Consider the following 23,821-nt stretch of genomic DNA (forward strand, 5'->3'; position numbering starts at 1 on the left):
GAGGGGGGTGAGGGAGTGAGAGAACCTGGATTTGTGCAGGAAATGGCCTAACTTCATTATCATGCACATTGTGTAAAGAGTTGTCACTTTGGATGGGCTATCACCAGCAGGAGAGTGAATTTGTGTGGGGGGGCGGAGGGTGAGAAAACCTGGATTTGTGCTGGAAATGGCTTTTAGATAAGCTATTACCAGCAGGACAGTGGGGTGGGAGGAGGTATTGTTTCATATTCTCTGTGTATATATAGAGTCTGCTGCAGTTTCCACGGTATGCATCTGATGAAGTGAGCTGTAGCTCACGAAAGCTCATGCTCAAATAAATTCGTTAGTCTCTAAGGTGCCACAAGTACTCCTTTTCTTTCTGCGAATACAGACTAACACGGCTGTTACTCTGAAACCTGACATATTAGAGTATTTTAATATGCCAGGTGCTCAGCTTGATCTAATATTCCATTTCAAATAATATGAAAATCTTTAAAGCAAGAACACAACAAACAAGGAAAAAGTCAGTATTTTTACTTGATTGTTTGTTTCTTAAAGGGTGAGGAAATTCTGCTTACTATTTCAAGATTACTGAAATACTATAATTAGAAGCTAACATATAATAAAAAAGTACAATGGTGCATAATAGGGATGCATTTATGACAGTTTGTATATGATAGTTTTTAAAAAGGTAGAAGACAAACCCATACTAAAATTAGGTGTGTGTTTTGATAATTTACCCTTTTGTACCCAGCAAAACTAATACTTACAAATCTGTTTAGAATCATTAAGATGCAACAGTAACAAACCTGCATGAAATCATACATAGTTCCAGTTCCAGCCATGACAGCGCTGAAATGCCCTAGTGCAAATAGAGGCAAAATCAATTTCAAGGCCTTCAGAGTCTCTGTGAGCTTTATGCAGATTTGGGATCATTTGGATTTGGGTCAGAAGTGAAGTAACTGTGGTGATCTCAGTTCAATTTCTAACAGGTATTAGTTAATGTACCACAAAACAGCACAATTATATTTGTAAACAGCTCTGTACATGTATAATGCCAATGTATGTGGTATGTGATTTTTTTAAAATAATTATTTGGCAATATGTGCTCAGGAGAAATTTAGGAGAGGAGGAAATGTGTTGGCCAGGTCAGTACTGAGTAGGTTTGACCTTACTACCCTGTTTAATGTATTTTAGTATACCATACTGTACCCTAAAGGAAATCTGAGGGAGCAGGTGATTAAGAAATGGGGTGTAGATGACATTCCCGTGAATATCATTGGGCCTAGACTAGAACACTGGATGGTCCCCCTACTGAATCGAGCAAGCAGATCAAAAAAGAACACCCACAAACTTTGGAGAAGTTCAGTTTGGATCTGAGTCTGGATCTGAACTTCACAACTCAGGCCCATTTTTAGTTGCTCTACTTGGGAGTTGGCCTACACAATGCATTCCCACCTGAGAATAGATATGTGAATGTAATATTTTTAAGGTGAACAAACAGCATATAAATAAAAACAAAATCAATCTAGGGAAAGGTCTGTTTTTAGCCTTTGTAGCTTGGATTTGGGGTCAGCTAGTATATGTAACAAGCCTTATTCCATAATGAAAAGACTTAGTAAAGCCTAGAACTGGCTTCTCTTGCTGTATGACCCTGGGCAAGTCAATTAATATTGAATAGTACCCAACTCAGGACCCCACTTAGATTCATCTTCCCAGTTTATCAGCAAACCATTGATATCTACTCTAGGAGAATGTTTTTTCAAGCAGTTTTGCACCCACTTTATAGCAATTTCATCTAGACCATGTTTCTCTATTTTTATGAGAATATCTTGAGTGGCAAAGTCAAATGAAGTGAGCTGTAGCTCACGAAAGCTCATGCTCAAATAAATTGGTTAGTCTCTAAGGTGCCACAAGTACTCCTTTTCTTTTTCCGAATACAGACTAACACGGCTGTTACTCTGAAAAAAGTTTTATTAAAATTGAGATAAATCAGGTCTACCCCACCCCCAACCCACTAGGTCAGGAACTCTGTCAAAGAAGGAAATTAGGTTGGTTTGGCATAATTTATTCTTGACAAATTCATGTTGGCTATTACTTATAGACTCATAGACTTTAAGGTCAGACGAGACCATCATGATCATCTAGTCTGACCTCCTGCACATTGCAGGCAACAGAACCTCACCCACCCTCTCCTGTAATGGACCCCTAACATCTGGGGAAAATTCCTTCCCAACCCCAAATATGGCAATCAGTTAGACCTTAAGCATGTGGGCAAGATGCACCAGTCAGACACCTGGGAAAGAATTCTCTGTAGTAACTCAGAGCCCTCCCCATCTAGTGTCCCAGGTGCTTACAAATTGATTGTTTAATAATTTTATTCCAGTATCTTTCCAGATGTTAAAGTTAGGATCACTGGTTTATAATTCCCTGATTCCTCTTTGTTCCCTTTTTACAGATAAGTGCTATGGTTGCCCTTCTCCAGTCCTCTCGGAACTCACCCGTCCTCCATGAGTTTTCATAGATAATGACAAATGGTGCAGCGATTGCTTCCGCTAGTTCCTTAAGTACCCTAGAGTGAATTTTATCAGGCCCTGCTGACTTGAATACCTCTAATTTATGTAAATATTCTTTAATCTGTTGTTTCCCTGTTCTGGCTTGTGTTCCTTCCCTCTTGCTATTACTATTAATCATGTTAAGCATCCAAAAAGAAAAAGAGGACTTGTGGCACCTTAGAGACTAACAAATTTATTTGAGCATAAACTTTCGAAAGAGCTGTAGCTCACAAAAGCTTATGCTCAAATAAACTGGTTAGTCTCTAAGGTGCCACAAGTACTCCTTTTCTTTTTGCGAATACAGATTAACACGGCTGCTACTCTGAAACCTGTTAAGCGTCCAGTAACCATTTTTTTTTAGTGAAAACTGAAGCAAAATAAACATTAGACACCTCAGCCTTTGTGTCAGCTGTTATCTGCTCTCCTTCCCTGCTAACCAGTGGACTTACACTTTTCTTTGCCTTTCTCTTTCTCCTAATGTATTTATAGAACAATTTCTTATTGCCTTTTACATCCCTTGCTAGAAGATTGTGCTAGTCTTTTATACTGATCCTTAGCAATTCATCCGTGTTTCTGCTTTTGTAAGATTCCTTTCTGGTTTTCTAGTCAGTAAAGAGCTGCTGATGCAGTCATATTGGTCTCTTACTATTCTTCCTCTCTTTCCTTTGCATCTGGATAGTTTGCTGTGATGCCTTTAATGTTATCTTTTTGAGAAGTTGCCGGCTCTCCTGAACTCTTTTATCCCTTAGACTTTCCTCCATGGGACCTTACTCACTAATTCTCTGAGTATGTGAAAGGCTGCTTTAACTTTAACCACCTGAATAGCTCCACTGAAGTCACTCTTTTTGTCTTGGAGTCAATGGTGCAGCCCACATGCCTAAAGTTAAAAATATGCATAAGTGTTTTCAGGGTCAGGGCCAACAAGACATATATTTTTATTATTATTTAGACTGTGATATCTTCCAAAATGTACTAGGAGCTTTCAATGTACAAAGGAAGAGGCAGAGCCTGTCCCAAAGCACTTACAATCTAGAGTGTAGATACTGCAAATGGATCTATCTGGGCGGATCTTTGCATGGAACCCGATTAATTTCATGATTGCATGGATCACTCACATGAAACAGCTTATACACATTGTGAGAATAAAATCCATTAATGACAATGAAGCACTGAAATATTATGGTGATGAATATAGCCATAAGTACCAGGTAGATAGATAACTTGCAGGACTTGCGGGGGCGGGCCTAAATAAGAAAATAGATATAAAAGCAAAAAGCATTGTTATATTATATTATACTATAGTATTAGTTATCATGTACCACTTCCAGAATGCGTGCATATTAGAAAGCCAGGTTACAATGTCCATCTCTCTCTTTCATCCTAGTTGTTCTTTCCTTATCTAATGTAAAATGTTACCTCCTTTTTTCTTTTTTAAAAGAAAACAAACAACCAAAAAATTAGTTTCCATAAAACCAAAACTATGCAATACTTTTACCCCTCCCCTGAAACATTGATAAAATGATATTAAGTAGGACTACCCTTTTTATGGTAAAAAGAAAAGGAGTATTTGTGGCACTGTGCCACAAGTACTCCTTTTCTTTTTGCGAATACAGTTTAACACGGCTGTTACTCTGAAACCTGGTGAGGCTACTCTGCACCACAGTGTTCCTGAAGCATATTTTACAGAGGTATAGTAAATAGTGTAAATATTGATTTATTATCGAATGGCATAGGAGTCACAAGAAAAAAACTTTATTCACATTGTAAGCCACTTGCCAGTGGTGAGGATCCCGGAACTGCCAATGAGTACGAGATCAATATTTCCAGTTCCAACCAGTACAATGCTGAAAATTTAGTAAGGACGTTGGTGTGAAATAAGACAATGTCACTTTTAATATGTCTTGCTGCACCAATGTTTAATACATCTCATGACATGTTGTGGTTTCATATAGAAACAGCAGCTCTCTGCTGCAGGTTGCCGCAAGAAAAATATACTATTCAAACCTTGTCCACATCTCCATTTTCAGTTCATTGCTGTATCTTGAAAGAGCTAGACAACCTAACCCTTCTGTGCATACGTCTGTGCTCTGTGTGTGTGTGTGTAATACACACACATGCATATATATAAAATATACCTATTGAAAAATCGTGTAATGACCATGTAAGTAATAACTACCATGTGCAAAGTCCTTGGAATATTTTCTGTTAAAGAGGTAGTTAAGTCAGAGCTGCAATGGAAAAGATCCAACTAGTCCTCTGATCTTTTATGTCATTTTTTCTTTGACTTATTTATTGTTTGCTTAGTATAACAAACTGAAAAATTAATTTCCCCCACATAGTATAGAGCATTTGAGCTACAGGAGAAAAATACATTGGAAGGATTGCTAACTCTTGTACTCATTATATATGTTCTATCAATAATTATCCAACCAGGCCTTTATCCCATGCTCATCACCATGGTATCAGAAAATCTGAAAGTAAACACGATAAAGGTTCTAGTTTTTGAAGTTAAATATATATTTCATAACAATCAGATATCATTTTCTTAGTATGGATAAAGACTTTTAAAAAGAAAACACTTTTCCCTACCCTTTGTTTTGAAATGGAGGAAAAATACTTTAATTTTATATTTAATTTCCAAATACCATAGCCCAAAATCATGCCATGTTAATGTACAGTATCTTTTTAAAAAATGGAGATAGTCCCCAATGACAACTTGGTTAATTTTTAAATGGTAAACTCAAACTGTTTAGCAATCCCCAAGGCAACATAGTTGAAAGGCACATGGATGCTGCTTAAACTTATCACCAATGGCATTTTAAATTATCTGTTGTAGGATGCAATACTGAGATAAAGGACTAATTAGTGTCCACTTGCCAGTGTTTAGTCACCAAGTAGCTTGGAAGCACTAAAGAACAGCTTTATAACAATTTACTGCATCCTTCTCAGACAAAGAGGGATAGCTCAGTGGTTTGAGCATTGGCCTGCTAAGCCCACGGTTGTGAGTTCAATCCTTGAGGGGGCCATTTAGGGATCTAGGGCAAAAATTGGGGATTGGTCCTGCTTTGAGCAGGGGTTTGGACTAGATGACCTCCTGAGGTCCCTTCCAACCCTGAGATTCCATGAATTGATTCTATGAAAAGAAACCATTTTGCAATTGTCAAACATAATCTGACATCTCTATAATATTGCTTCATGTTTGGCATTTTTGTTCTGCTGTCAAAACAGTTTCTGTACTTCACTAAGGGATTTTTCTTAGCTGATCTCAAAAGGAAGGTATTCAACAGTGCATCTTGCGAGCACTGGAGAATTATCTTCATCTTCTACATTAATTGGGCTGGTTAGAACTGATTTGTGAATAAATAGTGTCTAGGCAGCATGTTTTAGAGTTAAGGTAAATGGGGAGTTCCCAGTTAGGCTCTCCGCATTTGGACCGGCATTAGTTATTCTTTGTTCATGATTTCAAGTTTGGTTTTTACATGCATAAGAGCTAGAAACATGGTGTGTTTGTTTTTTTTAATGAATTGTGGGATTCTGATCCATCATGTGCCCCCAGGAGATGGCACCTCAGGCATAGGCCTTTAGTGCCTCTGCCTTAATCTAGCCCTGTATATAAGGATACTGCTAATGTTGCTATTCCCAAGGGTCTGTCAGCATTGCCAGAATTATTATTTTTAATTATCAGAACAGCCCCTTGATGCAAGCACTTTAGAAATAAAATTAATCATAAACAAGCAAAGATTATCCATTCTTCGATGCTGGTTGTGTAAGCCCCTCCTCTCAGACAGACCATTTCAGTGTCTCTGTGAATCCACATGGGCACAGGATTCCATTCTCATGAAGCAGCTTGCAGGAGTGGGGACATAGAAACTCTTCAGGAAAGGCCCACATTCCTCATATGTGTAGACAATGCCTAGCACACTGTGGGCACCCTGTACTATAAGTAAAAATAATGATAAGACAGACTGGTAAGTGCTTTTCTGTCAAAACTGCTGTTTCCTGTGGAAAATTGGGGTTTTGACTAAACAATTTATGTTGTGAAAATTTGTGTGAAAACTGCCTGCTTTCCACAGAAAAAATAGACTTTTCAACAAAAACTAAAATGCACATTTTGGGGGTTTTCAGCTGAAAATTGAAAAATTTAACTTAAGAAATGCTGCCACCGTGCCATGGGGTAGTTGCTGTTTGAGATGTCATGCCTCCAATCTTCTCTATAGGCTGGGTTCCCCAGATGAACTACTCTTCCCATGACACAACATGGCCTGGGACTTCCATGATGCATCACAGCAGCTCAGCAAGTTCCAAAAAAGTTAAAATTTTCCACAAGGGCGGGAGGAGGGGGACAATTTCAACCAGTTTTAGTAGTGAGGTGAATCAGAGAACTACAGGTCAGGTGACCTGGGTTCTTTTCCTGACTGCCAGAGACTCATTGTATAACCTTGGTCAAGTCTTTTAGCCTTTCTGTGCATAATTTTCCATCTACAAAATCAGAATACTTATACCCACCTTTACAAGTCACTTTAGGGTTCTAGGCTGAAAGCTCCTGTATAAGTGTAAATAATTACTATTTTATTAGAAACCTTCTATTTGAGAAATGTTTACCTCAGCCAACCTGGCAGTCCTAGGGGCAACACAGTGCACTACCATATGGCGATGTGAGTTTGTCTGTCTTGCATTTTAGGTTAGGAAGGCCTGAGCACATCAACACTAGAGAGGAGGGAGTGCTTTCATCATTTATGAGTGATCACTCTGGCCAATGCTTGGAGCAGAATTCATGGGCTCTGGAGGGAACATTGCCCATCACTATTCAGCATAAGAGACTGTTATTGCAACATAGGGCCTCTGAAGGCAGTGAAAACAAGAAGAAAAATGGTTTACAACTCCATACAGAGTCTCTCTAGGTTGGAATAAAATTTGGGATCATGCATATAATGTTCTGGATCTCGCTCCAACAGCAATCTATTGAATTATTAGAAATTACTTTTTCAAGATCATTAGGCTATTTTTAAGGTCTAGGTAAGGGTGCAGATTTATCATGGCAATTGCCAGTCTCTTAGAGTCCAAGAACTGCTTTTCTTGCTTCCCCCATCTACAAATACGTAAAAAAGCTGGCTGGCTAAATGAATGGTCAGATGAACAACTGTCACTGAGAGTCTTAAGAGAACAGCCTTTGGGGTTGTGGATGAAGCTACTGTTGAACATAGAATTGGCATTAATCATGATAGGAAGCAAGCATTATTCATGAACTCACCATGGAGATTGGAGGAGGGAAATCGTTAGACCACTTTGGCAGCTTAGGCGAACCAAATAAAGAGCAAGAACAGCCCTTACCCACTAACATTTAGGACAGTATTTGTGAAAACTAGAGATGGTCTAATTCAAAAACTCAGATCAAAACTTTGCTGATGAGTTTAACAATCCCCAGTGAAAGAAGCTTGGGCCTGAAAGGAAAAAAAGGGTCAGGGATAAGTATTCCAAGGGGGCATGAAATTCCTCCATGTCCAAACCAAACCTGGTTTTGACAAAGGACATTTAGATTCTACAGTCTACATCTGTAATTTTTTTTGGTGGGTGGGGGGGTGGGGGGCATTCTTTAGTCAGAAATTACCTTGCCTTTTAAAAGGAACACTACCAAGTTCATTTTAATGGCCTGCCATTTATTTTACGACATTCTTTGTAATGCCTTTTCATAAGTTTGAAAAAAGAAACATTACTATTCCTTTTTCAGTAAATAAGGAGGAAGTTAAACAAGAAAACCCCACACAGTATAGGACTTATATAGATAATATAAGTGAATTGGAACTGTGTGTTTGTACGCAACATGTGTAGCAATATAAAAAATGACAGTTTTCTAATATCAGAGGTGTAGCCGTGTTAGTCTGTATCCACAAAAAACAATGAGGAGTCCACCATCCCTAAGAAACGGCAAGAAATTCTGAAGTGGAATGGATGGGGATGTAATGACTCTACATTTATATTTAATAAATATAAGGTGGCACCTTAAAGACTAACAAATTTATTTGGGCATAAGTTTTCACGAAAGCTTATGCCCAAATAAATTTGTTAGTTTTCTAGTGGTGTTTTATGCCCTCTAGTGGGTTTTGAGTTTATTACACTTATTATGCCTGGAATGCTGGCCATTTTTTAACTTTTTGCTTTAACAACATTTAGTTTGTGTAAAACGCATACACTAGATTTATTCCTAAGTAATATACCCTACAAATTTAGAAGGATGCCTATTATGCCCTGTTTAATTCTTTCTGGGAGTTTTCTATCACAGCCTAATCTTTGTTTAACATTTCCTTCTGTAGCAAACTTTATGTTCCTAACACATATTTACAGTGTTAAGCAACCACAAAAAAGATTGCTGAGTGATAGCTTCATGCAAGTGATATTATTGCACCAAAATAAAAAATTACACTTCTGTTGCACTTTTTAAAAAAAGACTCTTATGACCAGATAAATAATTGTAAGTGGAGTATGCAGAAGTGTCTCTCTTCTCCATTTAAAATTTTGAGCATTACCCGCTCCACTCACATAATGGAAAAATGGCAAAAATGATTTTTTGAGTTGCAATGCAGAACTATGACTTCTCCATACTCGATCTCCACAGGGATTTCCACAACTTCCGCCTTAGACCCAGCAGAGGACCAACCTGAGAAAACAGTCTGCATTAGATTCAAAATGAGTCAAAGAATGGTGATGTTAGCTCATGATGCCACAAATATGGACAATATTGTCTGATATTTCTTGAAATGAGGCCATGTCAGCAGAAAATATGGTCCACCCATTAGGCAGCATAACTGGTATGCAACAACCACTACTGACAGAGCTAATAGGTATTGTAGATGGATGGATACATTGATAGACAAATACTGATCTACTAATGTTAATGTTACAGAACACACAGTAATAATCCCACACATTACACCAGCTGTGGGAATTCCCTAAAGCCCATATTATCCAAGATGGCACAAATTTAGTTAGCTTGTAAATGGTACAGTCCCGGCTCCTATGTGTCTCATAGGAAATCACACCCATGTTCCTCAGACCACCACTTAGAAAGGTCCAGTGTTCTATCAGCATAAGGAGACAATCCATTAACTTGATATTATCCCTTACAATGAGGAGTCAGACATGGAACGATGGTCTGTTAGTTGTTGAACACAAGATTAAAGCTAAATTTCATCCGTTTCCCAATAGGTGTTCATTTGATAATGAAGTTTTGACTTCTGGTATGTTATAGCTTAACTGACACACCACAAATGCACATCTAGTCTGTCATATCCTTTTCACTTCACTTTCTTGGATAAAAAAGGAGAGCACATGTGATTAATACAGGAATCAGTGGTACTATTTTTGTTCAGTCAGCTAAAGTATACAATCTTGTGATGTCCTTTTGTTATGTTACAAAATTAGGTAGAAAGTTAATACAAATAATGAGGACCAAAGCATTGTTCCACAGTTGTTCCACAATAATAGGTTCATATGTGGTATATGCAATTTTGATACAGAAACTTGCAAATATTGCAACTGAAAAAATGTAGAGAAGGAAAATGCACTCGCTATTATAATTTGTATAACTAGAAGAGGAGAAAGAATCACACATTAAGGTTTTAGCTACTACCTAATTTGAAAAGTCAGTGTGTAAATGGCTTCCATGTTTGTTGTATTTCAGTGACTTCAAGATCAAATCTGCTCAGTTGTCAAGTAACAAGATAGTTTTTCCACTTTATAATACAAGCTTTACAAAACTCACCCTCCCTTGTCTTCCCTTCACTTGAGCTTTCAGAGACAACCCATGCCTACAGATAGTGGGGGAGGAGGGGCAGAGTGAGGACAGCCAGCTTTAGCAGTGTTACTGAGCATGCTCGGTCTATGCCAAGGAGCAAATCTGAGGAGACACGTGGCAGGTGCCCACAATTCTTCATCACTTCTTCTGGTCCCTTGCACGGGTTTCTAGGTCTTGGAGATGCAGTCCTTTTCTCTTCAGACTCCTCTTGACAGAGCTTTCCGTCATATCCTCAGTCTTCCACATTCTTTCTTGCCGTCATCTTCCTCCAAAGATTTCTTTACTGGCTGTTCTTCCATTCTTTTCACATGTCCAGCCCACCTCAAATGCATGCTCTCCACCATATCTATGATTGAGAGTCCCAAATTCATCTTTCCCCTAATTTCTTCCATGCTCATTTTATCTGTCCTCTGGTCGCCTGCCATTCTCCTCCTCATACTATTTTCTATTACCTGTATCTTCTTTTCTTCCATCTCCATAAGACTCACCATTTCCAAACCATAGAGCAGGCAGGAACAAATACACGCAGCCCACACTTTTCCTTTCAGTTTGTTACTTAACTGCCGGTCTCACAGTACTCTTTCTACCTTTTTCACTACTACCCATGCTCATTGGGTTCTTCTTTTCAGTTCCAGATCTCTCGCCAATGGTACTAAGTTTACTTCCCAAGTACTATAAACAAATTCTTTTTTCTGATTCAGCTTCTCTCCTAAAACTTTGATCAACATCTCTTCTTCCACCTTCCCTTCTTGCATAACTTCAGTTTTCTTTATATTTACCTTCAAATCATGATCTTTAAACACAGATGCCCATTCTGATACTATATTTACCAATTCCTTTTTGCTGTCAGTCAAAAGGGCCAGATCATCAGCATATGTTATTTTTCTTGTGTCTCCACTTGCTTGTTTTTTCTATTAATTAACTCCATACATAGGATGAAGAGAAGTGGACTCAGCACACTGCCTTGTTTAAACCCTGCCATCATCTCACAACTCTCTGAAATTCTATGTGTTGTTACCACCATAGCTCTGGACCTCCATATGGCTCCTCTTATCATCTGCATTTCTTGAAGTCCCCCGTCAATCCCTCCATCTCAATAATTGAAACACCAACTCCCGCTGAACGAAGTCATGTGGTTTCTCAAGATAAAAAAAAACTAAATACCAGTTAACCCATCCATTTATCATTCTTTCAAACTTCTTCTCTTTGCAAATACTGTGTCTATAACATTCCTTCCTTTGCTAAAGCCATGATGCTGCTCTCCTATATTTTGCTACACCTTGCACCTCAACCTTGCCTCCAAAACTCTCTTAAGGACTTTGAGGTTGATGAATCCGATGAAGTGAGCTGTAGCTCACGAAAGCTTATGCTCCAATAAATTTGTTAGTCTCTAAGGTGCCACAAGTACTCCTTTTCTTTTTGATGTAGCCACAGGTGTGTATAGAATGGACTTCCCTCTTGAACAGCCCCTTGCAAGTGTTCTTCCTTTGGTAAAGGTCAGTATGGGAGGATTGAGGTTTCTTAAATCCCTCAGAATTGCATCTTCCAACTTCATCTGTGGTCAGCTTCATGTTCTACTTCCTTTGACCTCAGCTCTATAGACCTTTTGTAAAAGCATACCTTCTTCTGCACAGTGTACATAACCCCACTATTGCAGTCATCCTGTTCTCAACTGGTACAAGACTGCAACTTGCCAGGAACTTCTACATATCTCCTCATTTGTGACAAAATCAAACCAATGGATGTTAAGAATACGCCATAACTTTCAAAACTGAAAACTGTTTAGTTTCCTTTCCTCGGCTGTTTTATAATGGTCATGTTTCTGCTCCATGTAACAGAGTTGATGTTACTACTGCATTGAATACTTGTATCTTAGTTATCACACAACATCACGCCACCCAAACAAAGTCCTTTGAAGATATTGAAATGCCATTCATGCAAGACTGATCCGATGTGTGACTTCTTCAGATATAGAACCTTCTACTGTCAACTGACTACCAGACAGATAAAACTATCCACCCATTCAGTATAATTGCCATATACATGCAGCATCAGCAGGTCATTTCCATTTTATAGGAGGCATGAATAGCTTTGGTTAATCACCACTGATATTAAATCCCATAGATTAAATCCCATAGATCCCATAGCAGCTCTTCCAGCATTAGCTATAGTTGGTCCATAGTCAGTCCAAGTAAGGCAATATCATTCACATACTCGAGATCCTCTAACGATGAATCTTTAAATTTCCCACCTCCTGCTTTGGCCTCAGTCAGCTTTGTCATCAAATAGTCTATTAGAACATTAAGTAAGGTGACAGAACTCATCCATGCCATACTCCTGAGTCTACTGAAAACCAGTCTGCAATTAACAATCATTTACCTTCACACAGCTAAATGTAGCATGGTACAATTCTTCCACTAAGTACATTAAGTCCTCAGGCACACCATATGGGCATAAAAGTATCCACTGAGTCAAAATCGGCTATAATCTATAAACGCGATGAAACTTTCTTCTCTTGCTCTAGTCATTTTTCAGTAACATTCCACAGAACATATATACCATGGATTCTAAATTGAGCTGTACAGAAACCACACTGGATGTGCAATTTAGGAACTTCATAGTCTCAAATACACATTTCTGATTATGTCTTTCGGAGGCTTTCTGAATACACTGTGCCATACCATTCCACCATTGATTATGATCATTCTGACAGGCCCTCATGACTGCTCACTCAAGACATTGCTTTTCCTCTATTGCCCATTTCCTCTTCCATTCACTGACTTGATTCTGACCTTCCAGTTCATCCATTCTGCACCATGCCTCTTTTTTTCTCACCCATACTTTGATGGTATCATTTGTAATCCAGTATTGCTTTTTCATTGTCTTTAGTCCCAGTTGTTCTCCAGCTATCTGTGTGATAGAATCCCAGAAGAAAGCCCATGCTTCTTGGGTGTTAGACAGCTGGTAATGCAATATAGAATATTTGTTGGAAATTGCTACCTGTGTAATTATTAGCAGTTCATTCATCATGAAGCTTATCAACATTTACACGTTTCAACGCAGTAGATACCAGTCTTTGGAACTTTATTAAATGGAACATCATTGTTGCTGTTAGGAGTTGATTATCAGATTCCAGAGCAAGATCAGCACTCCTAAATATACATACATCTTGTTCCAAACTAGAATGTGATCCAAGGCTGTATTGTTACCCAATGGATATTGAAATATATACTTATAGCAGTTCTTGTGCTGAAACCAGGTAGACATTAAAAATAGTTCATGTGTGGAAGCAAATTCTAATAGATGAAAATAATTATCTGGTCTCTCCTCCGGTAAGCTGTGTGGTCCCAGTACAAATTCAAATCCAGTTCTATCATGGACAATTCTCATGCTCATATCTTCTAAGTTGGCAATATGAAGTCAGGATCACATACTACATACAACGTCCTCTAACCTGGTATAAAAACCATCCTTTTCAGCATCAGGCCTTGTGTCATGTTGAGCATATCCACTAATAACTATCATACATCCTCCATTCAAACTCAAAATGGTGGCTATCAGACATAGAGAATAGGCCTGCCAAGTCAGTTGTGCAGATTGCGCCACAGGGACAAAATCAAAGCAACACCAGTGTGCCCTTCAGATGTGTCATTAGGCATGCAACAATTGAAAGGTCTGACTGCTACAAGTCAGATTTGTGCTGTCAGTGTTTAAATTCCACCGTGTCTCTTGCATGCCACATACAACAGTCACCCTTTCCAGTTCTTCAGCCAAGAGAGTCCTTTTTCCAACAGCTGTTAATGATCAGACATTCTGTGGTCCATCCTCAGATACTGATGTTGCTTCAGAAGGCGACATATCGTCTTTGTCAGGTGCTTCCCTCCCATTTCTGTTTATGGAAGAATCATCATCATACAGTGTGACTCCTCTGCGTGCAGTAGAAGATTTAGATGCATCCTGAAGCTTGGTTCCATTGTGAGTAGTAGACAAAACTGCCGAAGCAGATAAAGCAGATGAAATTGCTAACGTTGTACGTTGTACGTGTTTTTCTTCTGCATGTCAAAGCTAGAGACGTTTTACAGGGATGGCTTGCCAAGCCATTGCCCAACCCTTCCACTTTATCTGGGCTTGGGACCAGCACTAGGAACAAAGACATTGTGGTGTGGTTATTACAAGTATAATTGAATGTAAAATTTGGCCCTCCATCTGGAACTTAGTTAACTATTTTGTTGATGCATATACCAGAATAGAAACCAGGTCCCATAGGAGAGGAGACCTAAACAGAATAAATGTAGGAAAACCTTTAGTTTTGTCACAAAACTGAGCAGCTATGATTCTGACTACCCACAGGGTTGATTAAGAAGCTGTCATTTCTCCATACTACTCTTCTGAATATAAGTGCACTTTAACATCTTCAGCACAGTGTTTATCAGCAGGAGAAAACTTAAATTAGACAAGTTACTGCCTGTCAAGGTTCCTTCCCCACTCTGAACTCTAGGGCACAGATGTGGGGACCTGCATGAAGAGACCCCCTAAGCTTATTGCTACCAGCTTAGGTTAAAACTTCCCCAGGGCACAAAGTCTTTGCCCTTGGATTAGGTAAAACACTGCCACCACCAAGTGTTTTAGACAAAGAACAGGGAAAGGACCACTTGGAGTCCTGTTCCCCCAAAATATTCCCCCAAGCCCTACAACCCCTTTCCTGGGGAAGGCTCGATAATAATATCCTCACCAATTGGTACAGGTGAACACAGACCCAAACCCTTGGATCTTAAGAACAATGAAAAATCAATCAGGTTCTTAAAGGAAGAATTTTATTTAAAGAAAAGGTATAAGAATCACCTCTGTAAAATCAGGATGGTAAATACTTTACAGGGTAATCAGATTCAAAACGTAGAGAATCCCTCTAGGCAAAACCTTAAGTTACAAAAAGACACAAAACCAGGAATACACATTCCCTCCAGCACAGCGAATTTACAAGCCAAAACAAAGAAAAACTTAATGCATTTTCTAGCTAGGTTACTTACTAACTTTACAGGAGTTGAAGGGCTTGCATCCTTGATCTGTTCCCGGCAAAGGTATCAACCAGACAGACAGACAAAAGCCTTTCCCCCCACACACACACTCCAAGATTTGAAAGTATCTTGTCCCCTCATTGGTCATTTTGGGTCAGGTGCCAGCAAGGTTAGCTGAGCTTCTTAACCCTTTACAGGTGAAGGGATTTTGCCTCTGGCCAGGAGGGATTTTATAGCACTGTATACAGAAAGGTGGTTACCCTTCCCTTTATATTTATGACACTGCCATGCGCAAATTAGAGCTATCAGTAAGGTGGAGGCTATTATTAACACTAACTAAGGGCCAAATAAGATTACAGTTGGAAAATGTTTCATTGTTTTTCCTTATTCAAGTAGAAATAGGAAAGGTAGTCAGAACTGGGATACTTTATAGCTGAAGTTAAATCCAGCTCTTTACTGTCATTTAATACAACAGACACAGAGAAACATTTTCACTATACAAACAATCCTAAACATTTTATTTCCAAATTTTATATAACACTTTTGAAATGCAATAGAAAAATATCATCCTGTGTCACAGCCTGGGAATATATACATGGCTACTAAAATATTGGAGGCTGACTGGCCTAGAATCCTTGTTACCATTAACATCAAACTGCAGTAGACTTTCACAAACATACAATTATATTACGAACAGAGTGTTTTATTCTGCAACAAATGCAAACAAAAATGGAACCAGAACTGCCTTCTGACTGTCCAAAATGATCCATTAGTGACAATGGGAGCTTCTAGGTGCTTTGCACTTTTGCAAATCAAGCTGTTTATTTAGGGGCCTAATGTGGATTTAGAAACCTAATTTTAAGCACCATCTTGAAATTTTAGATCATGCATAAGTATAAATGATTCTTTCTAAATATATAAATATGTAGTCTACCTGATGTGTTTGGGTTGTGTTGTATTGGGGGGAAATATAAAGATTATACCCCCAACAGGTATAAGGTAGGTGGTGGAGACACCTGTATTGTGAGATACAGTTGCTAATGTAATGGAAAGTGTGGGTCTCTCGCTGGTCTCTTTCCTGTCCTAAAATATCCTGCTCCTCACACCATCCGCATGTAGTCTTTAAAAGATAGAACCCATCCTATACTACTCTTTCTGCCCATCTCTGCAGGGTCCGTATTGGTGTCACTAGTTTTTAGCAAATGTGATTAACAAAACTAAAACTACAGTAGGTGTTTTAGTATCTATCCGTGTGACACACTATTTTACATGTTGTTCTGGCCAGGTCTTGTAAAACCACTAAACAGTTCTTTTTAGATAACATAAGTATGGTCATTGCCATCATTACATAGGTTGTTCCAGGCTACAGTATCACCTGCTTCCTTGATTCCCTCCATTAGCACTTCATTTCAACCCTATAAAGTCAAGCCCTCCTCCTCACCTTAAAGGCTGCTGAATCTTGCCCTGACACATACCTCTGCTCTCATTTCTACTGTTACCCCCTCCTGCTCCCTATGCCCTGCCCCCACCTCTGTGTTACTCATCCCTTCATCTCCTTCTCTCATTCTTGTGTTCGGACCTCCCACATGCCTAGAAGAGTCTCCCTGTTTTCACCCACTTCTCTCTTATCCTTCAAATCCCTGCGTAAAACATGTTTTATTCTCATCAAAGCAACTCCCAAACATTGCATCTCCTGCAGTGTTATCCTACATCTTGCTTTTGTGTTCGGTCTTGTCCTATATCGACTGTAAGATCTTTGGGATTGGGAGTGTGTCTTACCTATGTTGTGTAACATGCTATGCAAATTTACAGTCCTATGTAAATGTTTAATAGTAATTAATAACCCAACCAATTAAAAAGCAAATGTAACTTAAAGATATTTAGCTTATTCTTGAACTCAGTAGCATTTAGTTACACATTTTGCCCATACAACAAACTACTGAGTGTAGAGAACAGAGTCCTCTTTATAAGCTGTCAGTTGAAATTCCTCTAGATAATTCTTAATGTCACTGTATTCCTCCTTTACTAGAAAATCAGTATCTAGCATCAAAAAGAGGTGTCTGCAAGTCCCAGCAAGTCTGTGGATTGACAGGAGGTTTGAAGGAATGAAAAAAATATTTAGATCCAGATCTAGGAACTGTGTTGACTTAAGCACTAAATTAAAATGGAAATGATACACATACATACAGCACATAGACATACAGATAAATGTATATATGTATGAAATGTTCTTTGCAAATTATAGTAAAAAATAGTTTCTAGCTAGTTTGACTTTAAATCTGATACTTAAGAGTAGTTAATGTTTTTAAATAGATTTTGTTTTCTTTAACCCAGGTATGGTGACATGGTGCCGAAGACAATAGCTGGGAAGATATTTGGTTCAATATGTTCCCTGAGTGGGGTCTTAGTCATTGCTCTGCCAGTTCCTGTAATTGTCTCCAACTTCAGTCGTATCTACCACCAGAATCAACGAGCAGACAAGCGCAGGGCACAAAAGGTGCGCTCTCACTTCCATCCCACACTCTTGATTTGGTGCAAAGTAGATAACAGATGGCTTTTTTATATGCTGTATGTCATCCAAGGGAGCATAATTTATTAATAGGAGGGCTGCTAAACATGCATGATAGCAGGGGCACTAAGGCAAATTTACTAATTTAAAAGTACATTTCAAGTTTGTTTTTTTTATGCTGAAATTGCTCCTTTCTTCTTCGTGGTAATATCCACAGATCCACGACAATGGGTACTTTAGCCTGCTTGCAGATTGGAGGCAGAACCAGCCCTGTCAGCCACTGGAAGTAGGGAAGTGTCTTACCTCCTGATGTTCCCTCCAGGTTTCTCTGCCTCCACACTGGCCAGCGGCTCAGCCAGACCTCCCTGCAGATTTCTCAGGAAAATTCTAAATTTATTTCAAATTTCTAGACTAATAATTTGGTTCTTTCTGATTCCCAGCCATGTCCCAAGGCTGCATTTACTTTTGGGGACATTGTTCTGTCAGTTCTCCTTCCCTGGGGCATTTACTGCAGCTAGTGCTCCTGGAGGCTTCAAGGACAGAGATAAGCCAAGAAAAGGCAGAGACAAAAGAAAGGGTCTGTGTCTCATGCGCCCCCACATTATAGAGTGTCTTGTTAAAGAATTCAGCCTGCACTGTGGGAAGAGTGCGGTTTCCCTCATAGTCCTGTCTGGGCCAGATCACCTCGCCCTACCCTTCCCTGGGTAGAATAGGAGCCAGGCAGGACTGGAGAGGCTGGCTGTGCTGAATAAGATGCAGTCCAGGCCCAGCGGGGTTACCATAGCCCTCTCCCCCAGCAGGAAAGGTGTCTGGCAGGATTGGACAAGAACTGGCTCCAGAACAAGCAGACATCCCCCAGGAGGGAGTGAAGCCAGAAGGGCAGAGCACCAGACAGAAGATTGTGTCTGAGTCCACATAGCCCGCACCACCAGCCAATGCTTAATTTGTAATAAAAGATGTGCTGGGGCTCATGCAATTAGGTGATAGGGCTCAAGCAATTTTTTTTTACTTTCATAACTGATGTGGAAGCCCAGAGGTGCTGGGGATATGAACTGCCAAGCCTAGAGGTGCCAGGGCTAAGCACCGGCAAACCCTGGCACAATTTAAGCACTGCCACCAGCCACACCTCTGACTGCGGGGCCTAACCACCTCCTCTCCATCTGTTTCCCAATGGGTCACAGATGGAGGGCTCCGGACGCAACATGACTGAGACCTCCAGGGGAAACATGCCTACCTAGCTCATGTGAATTCCATTCAACAGAGAGGAATGGAGCTTCTAGGGAGCCCATTCTTGAGCTCCAGGCCAGTACCTTCCTTGAGAGATCCAGAAAGACCCCATGTATGGGAGGGGAGACAAATAAGCCCAGCCTCTTGGAGGACAGAGGTATCACTAGTCTCTCGAATATTTTCAGAGAAATCTCTGTGTCCAATTTTACTTGAACAAGTGGCCTCTCACTGTATAGGCGCTTTACAGGCATCCAAACCCAGGCAGGCATTGTCTCCGCTCCCTTCCTTGATCATGGAAACTCTGAGATCCGTTTCACACAGATACATGGGGCTTTGGTCTTTGGGATCAGATGCTGAAACAAATTGATTCCCAGCTGGTGATACAATGGAAAACTTTATGGAAAGACGAGGAGATTCAATGTCATCAGAACAGTCACCTTATAGTTCTGGCTCCTACCATACTCTATAGAAAAGACCACAGAAACCATCAGGTGACATCAGACTACCACAACTAAATAAATTAACAATTTGGGACTGTCATCGGACACCCTAAGTGCCCCTCCAGGCTTTCACAAGCAATGTTAACACTTGGGTTGGGGAGGCAGATTCACATCTGTTTCACACAGGTACATGGGGTATTGGTATTTGGGATTAGATGCTGAGACAAATCAGTTCCCAGCTATCTTAGTGATTTGTAATGAGCATTACAGACACCATACAGAGTTTAGGCTGAAGGGAGAAGAGATCCTTCCCTGCTTACCTGTAATCAGGCTGACCACACCCCCACACCGCTCCCAGAACTGCCAGTCCTGGAGACATGCACCCACAGCTGTGACCAATAAAGAAAATGAAGCCAGCTACAAAGGAGGGAGAACAGAGAGGGAAGGGAAGTAGAAAGGGATAGCAGAAAAGTAACAATCCCGCACCAGGCTACCTCTAAGAAACTGACAGGGAGACAAAAGAAGATGTCAAGCCCTGGAATTTAAAGGCTGATAAACTCAATTTAGTGAATTCCTAATTTCAATAAATTCCTAAAAGAGACTTGTCTTCAAAGCATTCCCATTTTAACCCTCCTTAGACAATTCGTATATTTTGCAGAGGGATGGCAGCATTTTTCTTTTCCCAACTTCAATCATTACTGTTCGTCCTACATGTGCTTCCAGGGTCTCTCGCCAGGATCAGGGCAGCGATAATATTGGCTTTAGGGAAGAAGGAAATTGCTTCTCTTTTGACACACAATTTTTCTGATCAGGGTTCTGTGCAGAGAGAAAGATTATGGAAAAGCACTGGTTCCTGGAATATCTTGGATTCAGGACAAACAAACTCACATGGGATTGTCAGGGATATCAGTCTCAGAAGAATGTTAGCAGAAATATCTCACTCACCATAAGACATTTTGGTAGGCTGATGATCAACACCTTTGCATCTTGGAACAGTAAAGTACCCTATGGCCTCTCTGTGTGTGAGGACACAGGATAGGAGTTGGTGAATGGTATCTTGCAAAGCTGGGCAAGGTCACTGATATGTGTCTTACCAGCTATTACACCGTTCCCCAGGGCAGAAATGGGAGAGTGACAGTGACAATGTTTATGCCTTTCTTGATGTAGAGACTATGGCTCTCTGGCCTGATGAACCTAGTGTTGCATCTTTGGATGTCTCCGTCTCACAGAAGAGGTTTGCAATTGCAAGACCAGTCCTGCATCTGGGATCAGACAGGTTTAAAATGGATACTTGGATAAAGTGATTATTGCTGTCGTAAACCTCAGAAGAGAAGTCAACAAATAGAACATATTCTACTGGCTGATACAAAGACAATAGTTTAACTACCCTGTTAAATAAGTGAAACATAGCCTTGAGTTCTTCCGAGAGGATTTTACTGTGGGTGTATAAATGTCCAAATTAAAATGTAAAGTCTCTGTAATATGTTGTCAGCATGTTCAAGAAAAGGAAGTTTTGTACAATTATCAACCCTAAACACTTTTTTTTAGAGCATCAATCTTACTCCAATGCTGCAAGGTGATAGAGCATAAGAAAATAAAAATGGCCTTACTGGACTAGACCAATGGTCCATCGAGTCCAGTGTCCTGTCTTTCAAAGTGGCCAGTGCCAGATGCTTCAGAGAGAATGAACAGAAAAGGGCAATTATCAGTTGATTCATTCCCCATTATCCATTCCCAGCTTCTGGAATTCTGAGTTTTAGGGTTAGTTTCTGACCATCTTGGTTAATAGCCATTGATGGACCTATCCTCCATGAACTTATCTAATTCTTTGTTGAACGCAGTTATAGTTTTCACTTTCACAACATCTCCTGGCAATGAGTTCCACAGGTTGACTATGTGTTGTGTGAAGAAGTACTTCAGTATGTTTGTTTTAAACCAGTTGTCTAATAATTTCATTGGGTGATTCCTGGTTCTTGTGTTACGTGAATGGGCATATAACACTTCCCCATTCGCTTTCTCCACAGCATTCATGATTTTATAGATCTCTATCATATCTCCCGTTAGTCATCTCTTTTCTACACTGAACAATCCCAGTCTTTTTAATCTCTCCTCGTATAAAAACTGTTCCATATTCCTAATCATTTTGTTGCCCTTCTCTGTACCTTTTCCATTTCTAAAATAACTTTTCTGAGGTGGAGCGACCACAACTGCATGCAGTATTCAAGGTGTGGGTGTGGCATGGATTATGTAGTGACACTGTGATATTTTCTCTCTTATTATCTATCCCTTTCCTAATCGTTCCTAACATTCTCTTAATTTTTTTGATTGCCACTGCACATTGAGCAGCTGTTTTCAGAGATTTATCCACAATGACTCCAAGATCGCTTTCTTGAGTGATAACAGCTAATTTAGACCCCAACATTTTGTATGTATAGTTGGGATTATGTTTTCCAGTGTGCATTACTTTGCATTTACCAGCATTGAATTTCATCTGCCATTTTTTCTCCTGGTCACCCAGTTTTGTGAGATCCCTTTTTAATTCTTCACAGTCAGCTTTAGATTTAACTATCTTGAGTAATTTAGTATCATCTGCAAACTTTTCCAAATTATTTATGAATATTTTGAACAGCACAGGTCCCAGTACAGAGCCTTGGGGGAACCCCACTATTAACAACTTTACATTGTGAAAACTGACCGTTTATTCCTACTCTTTGTTTCCTATCTTTTAACTGATCCATGAGAGGAATTTGCTTAAGACTCTTTGGTGAGGGAGCTTGTCAAAGGCTTTGTGGAAGTCACAGTACACTATATCAACTGGATCACCTCTGTCCACATGCTTGTTGACCCCCTCAAAGAATTCTAATAGATTGGTGAGGTATGATTTCCCTTTAAAAGATCCATGTTGACTCTTCCCCAACACATCAGCTTCATCTATGTGTCCGATAATTATGTTCTTTACTGTAGTTCAACCTATTTGCCTGGTTCTGAAGTGAGGTTTGCCAGCCTGTAATTGCCAGGATTGCTTCTCGAGCCTTTTTTAAAAATCAGCATTACATTAGCTATCCTCCAGTCATCTGGTACAGAGGCTGATTTAAGTGATAGGTTATATACCACAGTTAGTAGTTCTGCAATTTGATATTTGAGTTCCTTCAGAACTCTTGGGTGAATACCATCTTATTCTGGTGACTTATTACTGTTTAATTTATCAATTTGTTCCAAAACCTCCTCCACTGACAATTCTTCCATTTTGTCATTTAAAAAAAATGGCTCTGGTTTGGGAATCTCCCTCATGTGCTCTGCAGTGAAGACAGAAGCAAAGGATTCATTTAGACACTCTGCAACAGCCTTGTCTTCCATGAGTACTCCTTTAACACCTTGATCATCCAGTGACCCAACTGATTATGTGGCAGGTTTCCTGTTTCTGATGTACTTAAAACATTTTTTGCTGTTAGTTTTTGTGTCTTTTGCTAGTTGCTCTTCAAATTCCTTTTTGGACTGCCTTATTATTCTTATACACTTGATTTGCCTAGATTTATGCTTCTTTCCATTTCCAAATCAGTAGGATTTGACTTCCAATTTTTTAGATGCCTTTTTGCCTCTAATCACCTCTTCTTGTCTGCTGTTTAGCCATGGTGGCATTTTTTTGGTCCTCTTACTGTTTTTATGTTTGGGGTCTACAAGCATGACCTTGGACCTTCATTCTTCTCCTTATAGCACTACCCAGACTGAGTTCCTCCAGGAGGTGTCGTTATACTTCCTATCCATTAGAGTAGGTCACTCAATGGCTATGTTCTCCAATCAGATGAGTTTAGTTTAAATGGGAGCTTTCTCCAATAGGATACAGTATTGTACTTTTAATTCAGAAAGGTAGTCCTCTCATAACTGTCATAACATTCATTCCCTAAGTAAATTCAATAAATGTTCATCCTTTGCTTAAGCATTGAGGTCCAGTCCTTAGGAGCACTGACAGGCTCAGGGCAGAGTAGTCATCTTTCCTGCATTAAGATATATTAGACAGCTACATGGCCATCAATACATAAATTCACCAAAGTCTGCGTATTGGTCATCCAATCGTAGCCAACGGGAAAGGTAGAAGAGATATTAATATATTATCTATTTCATTTTTGACGTCTACTTTAAAATAATGATCCTGCTTCCCACCCTGAATGCACACTGCTATTAAAATCCCATTGTAGCGAGTCTGTGGACCTTAGCATGAATAAGAACAGTAAAATGTATCTGAACCTATGTGAAAATTTCCTTTCTTCAAGTAATAAGGTCCACAGATATGACCCACCCTGGAG

The 23,821-nt window shown here is 39.6% G+C and overlaps 1 protein-coding gene across 1 annotated transcript in view; it reads left to right on the forward strand.

Moving 5' to 3' along the window:
* KCND2 (potassium voltage-gated channel subfamily D member 2) overlaps nucleotides 1-23,821 on the forward strand; it is a 445,416-nt gene that overhangs the window by 392,558 nt on the left and 29,037 nt on the right. The window contains exon 2 of the mRNA XM_077807829.1: nucleotides 17,676-17,838. Coding sequence (XP_077663955.1) covers nucleotides 17,676-17,838 — 163 coding nt within the window. The remainder of the gene's footprint in view (nucleotides 1-17,675; nucleotides 17,839-23,821) is intronic.

The sequence above is a fragment of the Eretmochelys imbricata genome, chromosome 1 (assembly GCF_965152235.1).
Source record: "Eretmochelys imbricata isolate rEreImb1 chromosome 1, rEreImb1.hap1, whole genome shotgun sequence".
Classification (NCBI taxonomy): domain Eukaryota; kingdom Metazoa; phylum Chordata; order Testudines; family Cheloniidae; genus Eretmochelys; species Eretmochelys imbricata.